We start from the raw sequence: 16,720 nt of genomic DNA, 5'->3' as shown, positions 1-16,720 counted from the left end.
TAAGTAGCACAAGCAGCCAATAGTCAACAATTTATGGTAAGTATATTTTGTAATTAGGAAAACTAAAATTGAATTCCTGTTTTTTTTTCTTTAACGGGAATAAACAAAGTAGGGGGTTAGTCATACAATAACATTTGTTTCAGATGCTAGTCAGAATGTTTGCAGATGTCATTGGGTTTACATTTTTCTCCTGGAAGTGTTATTAATCTGTTTCAGGAAGAAATAAATATAAATACTCAAGGCAATATTTCAGGGAAGTTGAGCAAACAATATTTACTTTGAACACCATAAACAATGAGGGTTTCTTTTCATTCTCAACTCCTTTCAGTTATAGTAATCTTAGAAGTTGTTTTAACTGAATGGAAATCTCACACAAATGCTGTGTTTAAATGTTGGTGTCCCTAAACTTTTTTACTGCAAGTTAACTAAGACTCTTCTGCTTATCCAGTCTTTGACTTAATGAAAATATTATTAACACTGAGTTATTATCTATCTAGTATAATTAATAGTTCTCAGTGTGCTTTCTAAAATATGTCATCTTTCTTCCCCTTCAGCTGGGGAAATAATCACAGAATGGTTGCAAGGGACTTCTGGAGATCATATAGTTGAAGCCAAGAGCGGTGAAGAGACCCTATTAGAAGAATATGGTGAAAAGATAGATCCTGGGTCACTGTCAGGGCTCTGACAGGGCTTGCCATCCTCTGTGGTGCACAGTTGTTATAAAATAAATCTGTTTTTTCTAGTATACATCACTGCTCCCATGAATTTAAAGTCTTAATATGGTACTCAGTTGCTACTCAAGCAAACTTTAAAATTCAAATGTTAATTTTTAGCTTTTTAACTTCCCAGCCTCTCTAGAGGCAGTTGTTATACTGTTAATATACTGTGAAAGGTGTTACAGCTTTGCACTGCAGTGTTGGGAATTTAATAAGTGTACATGGCACGTTTTTTCTTGTGGCAAGACTGATGACTCTCAGCACTTGACACTGATGCTGTTTGAGCATTTGATCCTCTTAGAAAGTGATTGTGTTTTCCTCCCTGTAGTTTTAACTTTGTAGAACATTTTTCTCGTTACTGCTCAACTCCATAGAATTCCTAATTGGGGTGGGGTTTTTTTGTTTGTTTCTTTTTTCTTTTTGTTTGGGTTTGGTTTGGGGTGTTTTTTTGTTTTGGTTTTTTGTTTGTTTGTTTTTTTCTTCCATTAACATTTATTCCTTTCTTCCCTTCTCAGGTACCTTTTTATTTTGAATTCAGATTGTTCTCTTTAACCGATCACACAACTCACTCATCCTGACTCATGAAGGATTTTTCTTTCAACTTTACTGTACATTGACAGCACCTGTAAGTTTATGATCTAGTCTACATTTATTTTAAAATCTAGTAATTCAGTTATGTTTCTTATACCTGTGCCCTACTTATCTGATCTTCTTTGACTATGCTTTCTCATTTTCCCTTGGCATCTTCTCCAGAAGTTTACTTGTGCTGCCTGCTTTCTGGCATCTTTTGTAAACTGTTCTGCCAGAGGATTCTTGCTCTACATCAACTATCACTTTTTTCCCTGAGATTTTTTTAATGCATGTTTGTACATGCATATACAAAACTGTGGTAGATGTGAAGTCACATTTAAACAGAGAAGTAAAATATGTGACACTAAAATTGTCAAGACCCAATACTGGACATGGAGTTACATATTCTTTGTAGAGGTCAACTCTGAATTTCTTCTGCCCTTTGAAACACTGTTATCACCTTGCATCCCCATTTTATCTCCTGCATGCTAAGTTGGTTCCATTGCTATGTTTCCATAAATTCAGTTTTTTGCAGGTGGGTTGCAGGGCTGGTATATATAAATAGGAAGGACAAATGGATGCTTTTCATGTGTGTTTTCATGTATTCTGTCTGCTCAGAAGTGAGGAGGTGACTCTTACAGTTCTTCCTGGCAGACTCAGCTCATGATTCTACTTCAGGAAAGAATTTCAAGAGGTGATTTCCTAGCTCTGGTGCCTCATGTTAGGCCTGGAATTCTGAAAATCTGAAAGGACTTGCTGAGTAGGATTTGAATACCCCAATTCTAACTACTAGCAGGTTTTTTTTTAATGAAAAAGTTACCTCTGAACAGCAGAAGAATAAAAAACTCCCTAGCCCTAACTGACTATTTATATTGTGGAGTTTTTTAATATAAATTTTACATAACTTTCAATATGTTCTCCTAAGATTGTACGTATGTCCTAGCATATTTTTCACCTTCCAGCAGAAATGGAGTATATCACAAATGCTGCTCATACTGCAACAACAATGAGTCTTTTGGGTAAAGTGAGGACTGAAATGTATGACTGTTCAAAAAGACTGTCCAAAAAAAAATATGATGCATCTCTTCAAAATAATATCCTATATTCTTGAACTGTCAAATACATTTTGTGCAATTTTCCCACAGACTGGCTATTCAGACTGAGATAAAATTAAAGTTTTAAAATTTTCTCTTATGTGAGAATTTTCTTGTATCTTCAGCTGTATTTAATTTTATTGTGGTAAATGGTCTCAAAAGCAATGCCTTACATGCATGAAACTTCCTGGAAAAGTGACTAGTGAGTACACCTTTCTGACAATATTTCTAGAGGTAGTTTTTCTTTTTTCTTTTTACCTGAGAGCTGCTATGCTGAAGCATTTGAAAATAAGTTATTTCTTCAAAGCAACTGGTGAAGATTTGTGCTCTTAATTTTATTTTTTTTTTTTAGCTCCTATTCTGGATGAGCCTGTTTATGAAAATGAGCCTTAACAGAAAGATCATCTTATATTAATTTGCTGGCTGTGATTTGGGCTGGGGACTGTTGGGCATCTTGCCCAGACAAGCTTTTTGACAGTATTGGAAAGGGAAGTTTGTCCTCATTTCCACTGGCAGCAAGCTGCTGCCATGATCATTTAATGTTTCACCATAACATTTCAGGCACTCTTTCCTTGCTGGGTTTTCCTTTGGTACCTCTTTTGCTCTTGTACTCTTCATTTTGATGCAACAAAAAAAATCTGGAATCTGGTCAGAAAATAAGTCTCACATTTTCCTAAGAATATTCTCAGCATTGTAAAAGGTTTTGTAATATCCCAAACATCACTTGAAATAATGGTACTCTTCCCTTTGTCTCAGCAGTTGTACAGTACTTCCCTTTTATAGGCAGTCAAGATTAGCTCTTCTGTTGGCTTTAGGTGATAGGGATTTACTCTCACAGAGCATCAAAAACCATGGGCAATAGAAATAATTACACTGGAACCAATGCATCTATCTAAGTAAAGCAGCTAGATTATGTATTTATTAAAATAATGATAAAATATCAGTTCATCTCAGTTTGACTCCATCTTAACCTGCACCTGTCACATTTCCCATTTTGTAATTCTTTCCTCACTGTGATTCCGTCCGTGAAGGAGAGAATAAGAACAGTGGCTGTCTGAGAGATGTATCTGAGACTGCCAGTTCTCAATGAGTTACCCTGATACCTTTGTGTCTTGTGGTGCTTCTAAATATTTTTTGCTAAGTGCCTTATTGGAACATGTAACATGAAAATTTAGGTGCTGTCTTGAAAATGTGAAATGTATGCTCCCACTTTCACGAGGCTTTCTAAAAGCTTTGGAAAGGGAATGATAGCAAAATAGATGTTTCTTATAGCAAGAGGACAGGGCACTAATTTCTTCCACTCAAAAATGTAAAATCTTTATTTTGTGTCAGAGGATAACAACCTGAATGTTTGACTTACAAAAAAAAAAAAAAAAAAAAAAGAGGAATTGACTGAAGGTTTTGTGGTTCACTAGCTGTTGAAAGGTAACAGTTAATTAATACTGTTTTGGTTGTTTCCTACTATTTCTTTAACATCCTTTAAAACAAACACCTTTTAAACTTTTTAAAATGTTAAAACTTGTATCAAGCAGAAAAGAGGTTGATTGGTTTCTTGAGAGGGAAAGGGTCTAAATCTGAGATTGTTTGAATTTCCCAGTTTCCAGGGTGAAGGAGTGTTTATAGAACAGCTCAGGTGGCAATTTCACTGCTCTGTTTTGTCAGTGTGCCTCGGGAGGAAGATCAGAGGGACCACATCTGGGTTTAAGAGAGGATGTCCTCCTTTTTGTGATTTTCATCCTTTTTCCTGTCTGCAGGCCCTTTCCACAGTGTTGCAAATTAATACTGACTTCTGTGGTGGCTTTGATGATGTTGGGTGCTTGCCTGCAGTCTGGGTTGACACTGCCAAGATAATGTCCCTGAGCAATCAGGTGCTGATAAATCTTAGTGATGATCAAAATGGGTTTTTTTGGGACAAATTCACAGTAGTTGTTTGTGGAGGAATTTCTGTTCCCTGTTACAACTTTTTTTAAGCTTTTATTTTCTTCTATGCTTTCAAGAGCAACAGCCATTTTGCTAACTTGACTTTGAAGCTGAAAAGCTACAAGAAAGAAGGATTTAAGTTCTGTTTATGCCCCACTTAGAGCGAGGAGGTTGCCTGAACCCTGGTTCTGCTACTGTGTGGGTCCTCTCCTCTACATCCAGATCATCCTGAATGTGGGAAGAGCAGGATCTCATCCTTCAGCTGAGCAGGGCAATCTGGTTGTGAGGAGGGATGCTGGTGTCCCTGGTATGCTGCCCATGCCCAGGGTCCCATGCCCTGTAATTCAGTGAGTGACTAATATGGAAATTTGGCATATTTTTTGACAATAAAAATCACAGGATTTTGTAAAGAGGGTAACAAGCCAGTTTCAGTGGAGGTGTGCCTGCTGAGATGGTAAGCTGTGATTAAGCTCGGTCTGAAAATAATTCAGCTGGTTTTGGATGGAAACAATTCAGTGTATATATGCTTAAAGTCCTTGGGGGGTTTGTCATTGTCTAATGTAACTACAGCAAAAATTCAAATCCTGTTCCTGTGATGTGCTTCCATGTGGTTATTACTGAGATATGGTCATTTGTCAAGACTTAATGGACCACAAAAAATAAGTGTTTCAACAAGTGCATCTATATTCATGTTTTAATTCAGCTTGGGTTGTTCCTCTGAAGCGAATTTCCCAGTCAGTCCCCTTTGGTTGGTTTTGGCTGAACAGCAGAACACCAAGAGGAAATTGAAGCTTTTTGGTTTTGAGACTAAACTAGAGGATGTGCTCAGGGAGTCTTGAATGTACACCTGGTGCGAGTGAGCTTCAGGACAAGGCATCAAAGCAGAGCTGGTCTGAAGTTTAAACAGAGAAACAGAAAAATCTGAAATACACACAGTGGGGGTGACAGATCCTCATCACTAAATTTTGGCCTATAGACCAGTTCCTGTGTGTCTATAATAGCTGCTAATATACATGTGGCCAGTGCTCCCGTGAGCCTTTTGAATGCTTACTGCCTGGTGAAGTTAAACCATCTCCATTTTGGACAAAGGTACTGTGTCCACTTTTGTGATTTATACTTACATTGTTCCTGCAAAACATTTTACCCTGCAGTGCTTAGTGCTGGTAAAATACCACAGAAATATGTGTCATTCTGCAAGTCAGAAAGTGTTAGTGTGTGAGGAGTGTTAAAGATGAGAATCATTGGAGGGGTTCTTCTGCCCAGTTTTTAAATGCATTTATGAATATTTAGCATTTCTTCATCTGCAAAATCAGTTCTTGATTCTACCCAAAAAGAAGAGACAGGATCCTTGCTTTAGTGTTAGAGATGGAAGAATCTCTTCCTTCAGTTGGAGGGTGACCCTCACTCTGGAGGGTCTGTGTACTGATGTGCTGTGCCTTTTCCACACACCCTGAAGAATGAGTCCAAAGCAAAAATGACTCTTTGGGGTCAATGGCAAATAAACCTTCCCTCCTCTTCTTACAGGTCAATCCCCAGAAAAATCAGAGCAGCTGGTTGTGTTGGGACATTGTTGCTGTGTCAGCCTTACATTTGCTTTGGAGAATGAAAGTTTCTGTGAGTTTTACCAATATTCTTTTCCAGGCACTGTGCAAAGCTTCACCACCTCTCCATGTAGCAGCTGAGCCTGTCTCAGTAACAAATCAGTGATTGAGCTCCTGAAGTTGCTGAATGAAGTTCAGTGCAACTGAAGGCTGAGGTGAGAGGTCCTGAAGCGGCTGGTGCAACAAGTATGAACCAGTGTGGCACTGTTAGGGGGGCTGTGGTGGATGAGAGAGAAAAACTGGCTGGGAAAGACAAGGGTAAAGAAGCAGACATGACTGCCCTGGAAAAAACTTTCATAGTCAATAAGAGAGTCCAAAAAAGTTTTTTTTAAATTAGTAACACTGAAGATGGATTGGAAAATTGCTCCTGGACCGCTGTTATTCACGTATGTGGTGAAGTTGGTAAAGACTTAATTTCAGCAGTAATAGTTTCCTCTTATAAATAACAATCTCAAGCTGCTACACAGAGTAGGTTGCTGTTATTACCCTATTTCTGTGGGGGATAGGGAGTGAGATGCTGGAGGGGTGGCAAGAAATTACTTGTTTAAAGACACTCTGCTGACCCAAACAGACTGAGCAGCAATTCCCAGTCTCCCTGAAGTATCAGAGCAGTGCTCAGTGTGTGCAATATATATAAACCAACAAACACCAGTTTGTGGCTCTGTGACACAGGATGGGGATGCTCACCCAGCCTCTGGGAGCTGCCTCCTCAGCTTGAATAGTACCTGGATCTGGGATAGGGAGGCAGAAAACTGGGGGTGGACTTATTCTTCTCCCAGAAGTGCCCAAGATTATATCCAGTTGCTACCAAAAGCTATGTGCAGTCATGCAAAACTCATATATAATCTAAGTTTGTGGGTTGAATGGTTTATGTGAGTTACTGTGGTGGCCAAATTTTGTTGAGTGTCAATATTGTCAGCAAGTTGTCCCTCATTATTCTGTAGGTATTAGTAAATTCATTTTGTGTTCTTTGATAGTGCTTATTATCTAAATTATTTTAAGTGGTTTGTGTCAGTTCAGTAAATGCTGGTTATGATTTATAAAGCATTTTCACAGGTGCTTTACTACATTTGTATTCAAGAGGCATATGCTCCTTTTGCATACATCATACGGATATGCAGTCACTTTCAGAAGCAGATGTTTCACCCATACATAAGGGTGGATTTCTGTAAGGTGAAGTAGAGACTTCTGTGTCAGAGAAAACCATTGTCACTCCCAAATTCTTTGGTCTTGTCGTTTGATTCTGAAGTGTGCAAATTACTTCTGGGCACAAAACATCATCTCCAGAAAGCATCCAGGTAACTTTGCATGAGGAACCCGATCCAGGGATTTCCTTCTGTCAAAGCTGCTGGGAGCAGGGCAGCGTGCGTGCCCCTTGCCAGGGCAGCCTCGGGCCGCAGCTCACGGTGCTCGCGGCGGAGCTCACACTCAGGCTGCGCTCATGGCACTGTGCTGGGTCATGCATTAGTTAGCAGATCCACCCGTCTTCCAGACTTAGAGAGAGGCCCAGCCACGTCAGGGTGGGTGTGGGAAGGGTGAAAGGGAAGCGAGGAGGTAGCGAAGGCGGCTTTGCAGGATGTCCGGGCGGCCCCTCCGGCTGTCCCGTGGCCGGCGCTCGCTGCGCTCTCGGCCCGGCGCAGCAGATGGCAATGATGCGCCGCAAACGCGCCTCGGCCCGCTTGGCATCGGGGGCAGCGCCCGTGCCCCAGTCACCATGGCTCTGCCAGGTTCCTGAGGATGGATTGCATCCCAGTTATTGCCATGATTCATTTTCACTGCTGCTTTTTTTTTTTTTTTTTTCAGATTAATTTCTCCTCAGTCCCTGTAAGCTGTTTTTGCTGCTGTGATAGGACGGTCTTGTTGCCCACTCTCGATATCTTGGCTTAGATTTACTTAACCAGCTCCACAGATGTCACTGGTTCTGAGTGATCTGTAGACCTGTTATGAAATGCACGCCATGATAAAGGAGGACAGGCTACATGATTTAATGGCCCCTTCCAGACCTTAAATATTATGAATCTCTCTTCTATGGTAGAGTGAAAAGAGGATAAGGACTTCCCACAAAGGAAGACTACCTTCCTACGATGGAAGTAGGGGAGGTGAATTTTTTAACTGAAACTTCCAAATGTGTTTCTCCTACTTCCTCAGGGTCAACTGCTTTAGGTAACAGGAATTTTAATTACCTTTTATAACTTGCCAGGGACAAACAATATTTGTGTGTGATATCTACTACCTTAGTGATACCATTAACAAGCTGCTCTAAGGTTTCTAATGCCTAGTTTCTATGTAAATGCACAAAAATACCTGAATTTTGGAGATGCTAGGGTTTTCTGGCTACCACTCGACTATGTGAAAACTGGACTACATTTGGTAAGAATTGTCTACAAACCAAAGTGTTCATTCTTTAGACAGACTAACCAGTAAAAAACTCACCATAAAATAATAATAATAATAGTAATATCAACAAATAATAGTAAATTGTTAACATTGCCTAGAGTGACAGCCACTTTTGTAAATGAAAGTATTGATTGCTCCCTTGCATTGCTGCCCATCTGTAATTTTAGGCTTTTCTATACATTCTATCAGCATAATGCCTAAGTGAATAATTTAATATAAAATCAGCATTAGAGATTTTCTGGATTCCGATACCAAATTTAAAAGTTATGTGCTTATCCTGTAGAAGATATTTATGAGCACAATGTTTGTAGGCACTGCTGCACAGAGAAGTATTTTTTACTCGATCAGCTGTTGGGATTTTTTCAAGGTTGTTGTTTGGTGGTTTTTTGGGGGTTTTTTTTGGGTTTTTTTGTTGTTGTTGTTTTAGTTGGTTTGGTTTTTTTTGTTTTTTTTTTTTTTTGGGGTAATGCAGCTCTATTAAAGCAATTCTGAAAGGAGGTCCAGTCACTACTAATTCCTGTGTAAATTAAGCATAATCACTTGGAGAAGAGACCCTTTATTTAGTGAGTTTAAAGCTCATTATACAATTTCGTAGGGGGAAAATTACCCTGCCTGTAAATTAACTGCATTTCCTAATGAAATAACTTGGTAATTTTTTCAGCCTCCTTTGATAGGAATAAGAATTATAGTGGCATTGGAAAGTAAAATCATGCTATTCCTACTGGCAGTTTTTTCAATTGTATAAGAAATTATTACTGTGAACACATTTTGATTCAGATTGATCTCAACAAGTAACAAAAGCATCTTTTGTCATGGTGTTTTTTCATCTCTTTCCCACCTCTTTTATTAGAGCCTAAAGTCAGTTCCATCAGCCTTACTCCTGGTGTATGATGACACAAATTCTCTTGGGATATGTGGCTTTCTCAAGCAATAAAGCATCATTATGCTGCTCATTTCTGAGGACGAACTATTTCACATGTGAGTTGTGTTTCAGGGGACAAACCAGCAGAGCTCATCATGTTAATTTTCCCAAAAAAACGAGGCTTTCATCCTCCCATCAGGCTTGCAAAGATGAGTGCATTTACCATAGGTGTCTGTGCTTGTCTTGTTCTACCCTGACGCTTGCAGATGGCAGCAAATTGATGGCATTTTGAGTGCTTTGGCTGCAGCTACCAGCAACAGGAGTGGTAGAAGACAAAATAATTGTTCTTGAGCTGGCTGTCCTCTTGCAAGCAGCAGCAGCCTCAGTGCACATTAGCAAGCCAGGCTGGTGCCTGTGGCTCTGCAGTGCGTGCACAGCCGTCCGCTGAGCCAGGTGTCGTGACAGAGGTACCACAGACCTGCTGTGAAACTGAAAATCGTTGTAAGAATGCCTGAAAGAGCTGCTTTTTCCTGAAATTGGTTATGCTTTGTAATAGAGATCTTAATCATACCTACTGATAGGGTATGGTTGGTTTTCTTTCATGTTGAAAAGGTATAAATTTAGGGGAGCATGGATTAGTATCCTCAGGGTTTCTTTTTTCTCTTCTGGCTTTGGCCAGTTTTCAGCTGTATAAAATAAAGGTTTAAGAGTAGTTTGGCTTTGAAAAATAACATTCAGACTGTTCATAAAGTATTCAGAAAGGTCATCTCAGTGTGTGAGTGCTTTCTTCATTTCTTCACACAACAACTCTGTTTGTTTTACAATAACAGCAAGAAGCAAGTTCTTTGAAGTCTTTTTCAGTGTATTAAAATTAGTGGAAGATTAAATGAGGTTTTGTTACATTTGATCAGTATGAAACTTTGTATCAGTGTGAACAGTATTCCTTCAACAGTTAGGACGTGGTACTGAAATTCTGCAGCTGGACAGTGGTTTTGGGTCAATAACTGGTTTCAGAGTTGCTCACAGTCCAGCACAGAAAAGCAAAGCCATTTCCCAAATACTGGTTCCTCTGGTTTTTGTGTAGATTCCTCTTTAAAACATAGGGTTGTGCATGTTTGTCAAACAGGCCATTGTGGTGAAAAATCATATTTCTATTTTGGATGGAATGAGAATGTAGCTCTCTGAAGTTAGTGTACATAAGTCTAAATTGCCAGTACTTTTGGGTTTGCACACTACTACAGATTTTCAGTGCTTATCAGTAGATGCTCATCACTTCTTAAAGGTGATGTATTTCTGCTTAGTATTTTCAGCATCTGAAGACAGACCTCTGAGAAAGACACAATACTAAAATTCATTCTCTTTGCAAATATGAAAACAATATAGTGTGAATTTCATAGGGCAGACATTTCTGGGAAAAAATACTTATTTCTGATGAAATTAATTTTTTTGTCTTATTTAATTCTTGACGTATTTTATGTCTATAAATTGGTTGTTTATAGCCATAAGATTGGTTGTTGCACAGAACCAATAAATAGCATAGAAAAACCTGAAGGATAAAGGAAATGAAAAACAAGCAAATTTGAGGTGAAAGGTGCATTACTCCATTGCTATTCTGATAATTAGAGAGAAAAAATTAATAGTTGCCATAAAGTATTTTAAACATGAGAATCTCTTATTAGTTTCTTCAAGACTGTAATTAATCACTTGCAGCCACATATGTTCTTTACATAGTGGTGTGCAGCAGTAGCATTTCATTAAAATTTAATTCAGTAATAACAGGTCACTGGGGTTGTCATTTCCTCTGGAGAAGGTTGGGAAGCTGAATGCTGGCTGCTATACCCCTCATGTGCTGTGCCAGCACACTGAGTTGAGGAGAGGAGAGTGCAAGCTGAGCACACCAGAAAGCCCCTTGGTCTGGGTGGAAATGCTCATGTGAGCCCTGGAAGCAGAGGGATGGGCACAGACCTGGCAAACACGTAACAGGGCAGCAGATGGACAGTGTGCACAGACACAGGCACAGACCTCTGATAAAGGCACTGCAAGTCACAGTCAAATTCCTACCTAAAGGAAGTACCACAGTTAAATAGAAATCATTCATAATAATATAAAATAAATGCAAGTGATATATTGTCCTAGTGACAGAGTTTTTTGACTTAAATAATTTTTTTTGGCAACAGTCATGGATTGAATACTCCCAGCTCCTGTGCTGCCTTCCTGCCTTAGCTAGTTTGCACTGGCAGGGAAGTTAAGAGAAAGACGGGTGGACAAGTGGCTGGAGGTGCTCTGATTGATTGTCACTTAGTTTTATTAATCCCTTAGGGAACAAGATATCAGAGGGACAGATTTTGTCTAGTACATTCCATGTTCCTTTTGAGGGACAGGATGAAACATAAGCAAGAGTGCAAAGGTGCCTTTGGTGCCCAGTGGGATTTGGGAGCTGAGAAACATTTTGATAACAGATAGTTCTCTGGAGGTATCACTGTTTTCCTGAGTGAGTCCTTACAGACTGCTGGGAACCGTGTTACCAGTTAATCAATCCATCCTCGCAGCATTTAGGGTGCTCCCTCAGAAGTATGCAGAAAGTATAAAATATTTTCCCATGCAGCTGAAGGATCCTGAAGCCCATCCTGCACCATCTTCTGCTTGTAACTTACATTCCTTTTGAAATGTATCTCACTGGCATTACAAGAAAACACACTGGGCTCCTGGAATTGTTCTTGGAGTCAATGAAAGCCAACATAAGTTGTGTAGTTGCACCCTATTGTTTTAGATTTTACTTCAAGAAGATTTTTTTGCAATTAGATTGTTGAAGTCAACAAAGTACAAACATAGGGAGCAGAGAGGTTTTGAAAGGGAGGGCACCTGCCAGTAGCTGCCTGAGTATTCTTTCTAATCCTAAATATGGTTTAATCCTCTGTGAAAAGAATTAAGAATCCCATTTTACACTGAAGCATGCTGTTAATGTGCATATAAAAACCTCAGCAATTTTATTGACAGTTATGAATTTACAGCTGCCGGTGGTGAATTTTTTTTAAAAGACTGCTTTCCTTTACCCAATTCTTTGCAGACCATTGTCATAGTTTGCTATTAGCTAAGGCAGAACCTCATTTAGCAGAAATGCATAGGTCTTCAATTTCACTGTATACATCAGGAAAAAAGAAAATCAATGTGAAGCCTGGGCTTAGTCTGCTGATGCCAGAGATGACTATCTGCAGCATGCAGAAAGAAACCCTGGCTCAGATTAGGTTTTCTTTACCCTTTGGATGTTAAAAATGACAGAAAGAGGCTACGGCTGGTGAGAGTTCTTATGACTGTTATCCTCTGGTCAAATTTGGTGTTAATCCTAGAGACTGTCAGTGTACGTACCAAATATTTCAAGTACTCATATTGGTTTAGTATTAATTTATATTTATTATGATAATTTATATTAAATGATGGGAGGATGAGTATTAAGAAGCAATTTGTGTGTTTGAAGTTTTGTGTTTGCATTGAATATCCATTGTGTGTTTGTGTGCAGATGATTGCCACACACCCATAACTATATGTGTATGTATATATATATATATACAAATATATATATATATATATACACATATAAATACACATAGATGCTCCTTTTTGTCTGTGTACATGTACCTGACCTTCTAGTCTATTTATATATAAGAACATGGGTCTGAATGACTCTTTAAATTGAATATGCACAATTCTTTTGGTGAGATTTATATGGTATCTGAACATCAAGAATACAAAGGGTTGAAGATAAGTTTTATTTTCAGACAAGAATTTGGAAATAAAAACAGCCAACTGCCAGATTGTAGAGTCCAGACTTCACAGGAGGGGTCTCTGAGTGTAGAGTTTCTGTTAAATTGACAGTCACTGAGAAGATTCCTTATAAATTATGTTCTTTAGACTTGACTAAAAACCCCTCAAGGAATAGATCGTCATGATTTTTTGGAAAATTTGAAAGTTATTGTTCTGTTGGATCTAAAATAGACCTATTTTCCCCTTTTTTATTACACTTGCCATGATATCTTTTACAGAAATGTCTTTGAAATAATGTCTCAGATGTGTGTATTGGGCAAGAAAAAACAATATGGTAAATGAGAATTTTTGGTAAAATGTTGAGAAAAGATAGGAAACTTTTAAGAAAATGGGAAGGTATAATTGTAGCAACTCTGCTTTTGAAACTGGAAAGATTTCCTTGAATAATTTTCTTCTATCCCTACTGAAGCTGCTATTCTGGCCTGTGGAAAATGACACTGACTGGTCTTGACATGATAGGATGGAGACATTCTTTATGACTTTACACTAAGAAGAAGCTGGAGCTTTCCAATTATTTCTCTCAACTGTTATATTTGTAACATTATTTCCAGCAGTTATATTTGATGGTGTGTTTGTGGGATCAGGATCTGCAAATCTAGTCTACTAGTCTTTTCTGATTTATTTTATTTATAATTGTTACTTTTTAATTCTGAAACATTACCTACATGTGCCAGTAGACTCTGCAAAGTAACTGAATTCAGTAATTAATTTCAAGGGAATGTTGAGCTATTCCTTGCCCAGACTCATTCTCTGGTTCTGGCTTTCCAGAGACATTAATTCAGTATATTTGAGCAGTGAACTTGCCTTAATTTCCAGATAGGCATAAATGTGCATAGCTCAGCTTGGGAATCCATCTCTGGATTGGATCTTAGGAGATGCTTGTTCTGGACTTTTTCCTGACAGCTGACCCTGATTCCTTCATCTGATCTCTTTGAAGTACCTTGGGATGCCTGGAAAATGTGTGTATATTGTTGTTTGTTTCCTATGTAAAATTATCCCCTGAAGATGCTATAGTTTGCCATAGTGCTTTAGATTTTAACATGCTTGAGATATATTCCTCATTTTAACTTGCTCCATTTCTCATATTTCTTTTGGAAAAGGAAAAATTTTATTTTGGAAGGCAAACTTCTTTTAGAAATTTTATTGCCTACTCTTTTTAATTTTTTTTTTTCTTAAAGATCATTTTTCTAAGGATCTTCTTAGAGATTCTAAGACATTTTCTCATTCCTTCAAAAATACAGGATCTGTATGAAATGAACCCCATGATAAGCCAGAGTATTACTTCATATTAAGTATACAATATGTATGATGGACAAAAGAAATGGAAAGACCTGTGGCATATGCTGTGTCAGGTATTTTTCTGTACTTAATGATCTATGGTCCTTTTCCAAAGATGGCTATTAAATCTTATATTGGTGAGCTAGTTCTAAATTCTAAATTTAATCTAATTCTATTTCTAAAATTAATTCTAAAGATGAGCTACTCTTAATTCAAATATAGTGGTTTACATTTACATAGCAAATATTTTTCTAATTCTAATTAATTAATCAGCCTTAGAATTGGAGGAGTTTTTTTTTTTGTTTTTTTTTTGTTTGTTTGTTTGTTTGGTTTTTTTTTGGTGAGCTAATTAGATGTAATCTCACTTTCACTATCTCTATTGCCTTTAATCAGCTTTCTCTGGCCAGCTAGCACCCTTAATTCAGTTATTTCACTTCCAAACTGTAATTGTGTTTATATATTGTTGGCATTTATTGTAATGCTTGGTCTTGCTTGTTTGCATGAGCCTCAGTGTTTCCCCATAAGCCTCCAACTGGATTTTGATTCCTGTGGTGATAATAAGAGTGGCAGAAACTGCTGCAGTAATGTGAACAGCAATTTTATAATACTATACATGAGAACAAAATATATCATGGAACAGGCTGCTGCTGCTGGGGACTGGATCTGTTGGAAGACTTGTTTCATGGACATGTGTTCATTCTCTATTTCTGAGCTGACAGTTTGGGGTGACATTTATAGGATTCCTGTCTCACCTCTCTACCTGTTTGGTAGAAATAGTTCCATACCTGCAGGACGAGTTATACCTGCATCAGCTAGGACATGAATCAAGCTTTGGTCTAACCTGCTCCCTCTGCACTCCTAACAAATCTTCCATCTCTTCTTTAATGAACAAAAAAATGTATGTTTTGGAAAACGAATGCCTTAATGTTTTTCTGTCCCCTGCCACAGGGGCTGTCTGCGGTGCTGTGGAGATGAACCTCTCCATTCTCCTTTGTTCTGCACTGGCAGCATTTTGCCCCAGAATCACGTTTCTCTTTCTGAAGGGTTTCCATTGGCACAAGCACCAGGAGCCAGCACGTGCTCGGCGATGCACGTGCTGACTCGGTGAGTGAGAGCTGTTCTGGGCATTTAAAGTGCTGTGAATAATGCTAACCCTGTGCAATATTTCAACTATTTAAATAAGTAAATGTTAAATTATTTTTGAATATTTTCCCTTAATAATTTTATGTAGGCAGTAGCAATTTAATTTAAATTAATTATGCTTATATTATATAAAAGTAATTATAGTCTGTGTTTCATGTGAAATCAGATGTTTATTCTGATCTCAAATTTTCTGGGTTGCATCATGCAAAGAGTTCAAAATGGAAAAGAAGTATTGAAAGTGGTTTAAGGATATGTCTTTCTGTAAGACAAACTCATGATCTGCTGAAGAGGCATTCTCTTTGCTGCTGTAAGACACTTTTTATTTTCACTAACTAAAGATCAGAGCAAACTATTTGCATCAAAGCTTCTTATTTAAAACAGTTTATTGATGGCAACACGCTTGCTGAATTTGCAAGCAAGCACCTTTATGTAGCTATAGCAGCATGAAGTGTGCCTGCCTGTTATTGGAAAGCATCCAAGGACATCCTCAGCCTTCCAGCTTTCCTCTCTGGGATGGGGTTTTCGTTGCTGTTGCTGCTTTTCTTCATTTCCCGTACTGCAGCGATTTCTAAATAAGTGCTGGCTGATTTCTCCATTTGTTATTTTTCTCTTCAAAGTTAAGATGCTTAGTGAGCCACTGAACAGACACAGACTTTCTTTCCTGGTCAATTTAAAGTAGGATCTCTTCCCTGGTGGTACTAGCTGCCAGCAGGCTTGGCCCTCTGGAAGACCCCTGCTAGCCCACATGATTTGTGATGGCCAGGGTACCAAAGGCTGCCTCTTTGAACAATACCTTGCACTTCTTTGCAAATGAAGCCAGGTTGTTAATCAGAAATGGGCTGACAAGGCAGCAGTGATCCCTGCCTCCAGAGGGATCACCACTTGAGGAATTTTGTGGCAAGGAAAGGGGAAGGCTGGGCCCCATCAGGGTTGGGGAGTGGGCACCTGCAGAGGAGAGCTGGTGGTCAGTGACTCAGCAGTGTGGGGTGTGTCTGCAGCCCGCACTGTGTGTCCTCCCCAGCCTCCTCCCAGCCCTGAGTCCGTGAGGATTTCAGGAAGTCATCAAGGTTACTCAGGGAGGGGCTTTCTGCTGCTTTTCCCCAAGCTTCTCCTTTTCATCTTTACAAAGCCATTCAAAAACTGCCTGTAACTGGCACATGTGCTCTCTCTCAGAGACGAAGGATGCCATTTGTGTCCAGTTTGAATACTAACACACCATTACCTGGTTAGAAATTTAAAGAAGAAGCTGCCTTCTAAGAAAGAAATTTTGATATTGATTAAAACATTTGAATTTAATTAAACAAAGTGGTTTTAAGT

The 16,720-nt window shown here is 38.7% G+C and overlaps 1 protein-coding gene across 2 annotated transcripts in view; it reads left to right on the top strand.

Annotated features, from left to right (window-relative positions):
- SMYD3 (SET and MYND domain containing 3) overlaps positions 1 to 16,720 on the top strand; it is a 385,772-nt gene that overhangs the window by 198,447 nt on the left and 170,605 nt on the right. Inside the window, exon 6 of one of the 2 annotated variants that reach the window (XM_059841476.1) lies at positions 5,825 to 5,914. The exons of the other annotated variant lie outside the window; for it this stretch is intronic. Within the exon in view, the coding sequence (XP_059697459.1) occupies positions 5,825 to 5,914 (90 nt within the window). The remainder of the gene's footprint in view (positions 1 to 5,824; positions 5,915 to 16,720) is intronic. 2 annotated transcript variants of the gene reach the window in all.

The sequence above is a fragment of the Haemorhous mexicanus genome, chromosome 3, assembly GCF_027477595.1.
Source record: "Haemorhous mexicanus isolate bHaeMex1 chromosome 3, bHaeMex1.pri, whole genome shotgun sequence".
Classification (NCBI taxonomy): domain Eukaryota; kingdom Metazoa; phylum Chordata; class Aves; order Passeriformes; family Fringillidae; genus Haemorhous; species Haemorhous mexicanus.
Note: the sequence above shows the minus strand (reverse complement) of the source record. Positions and strands in the feature narration are given on the sequence as shown.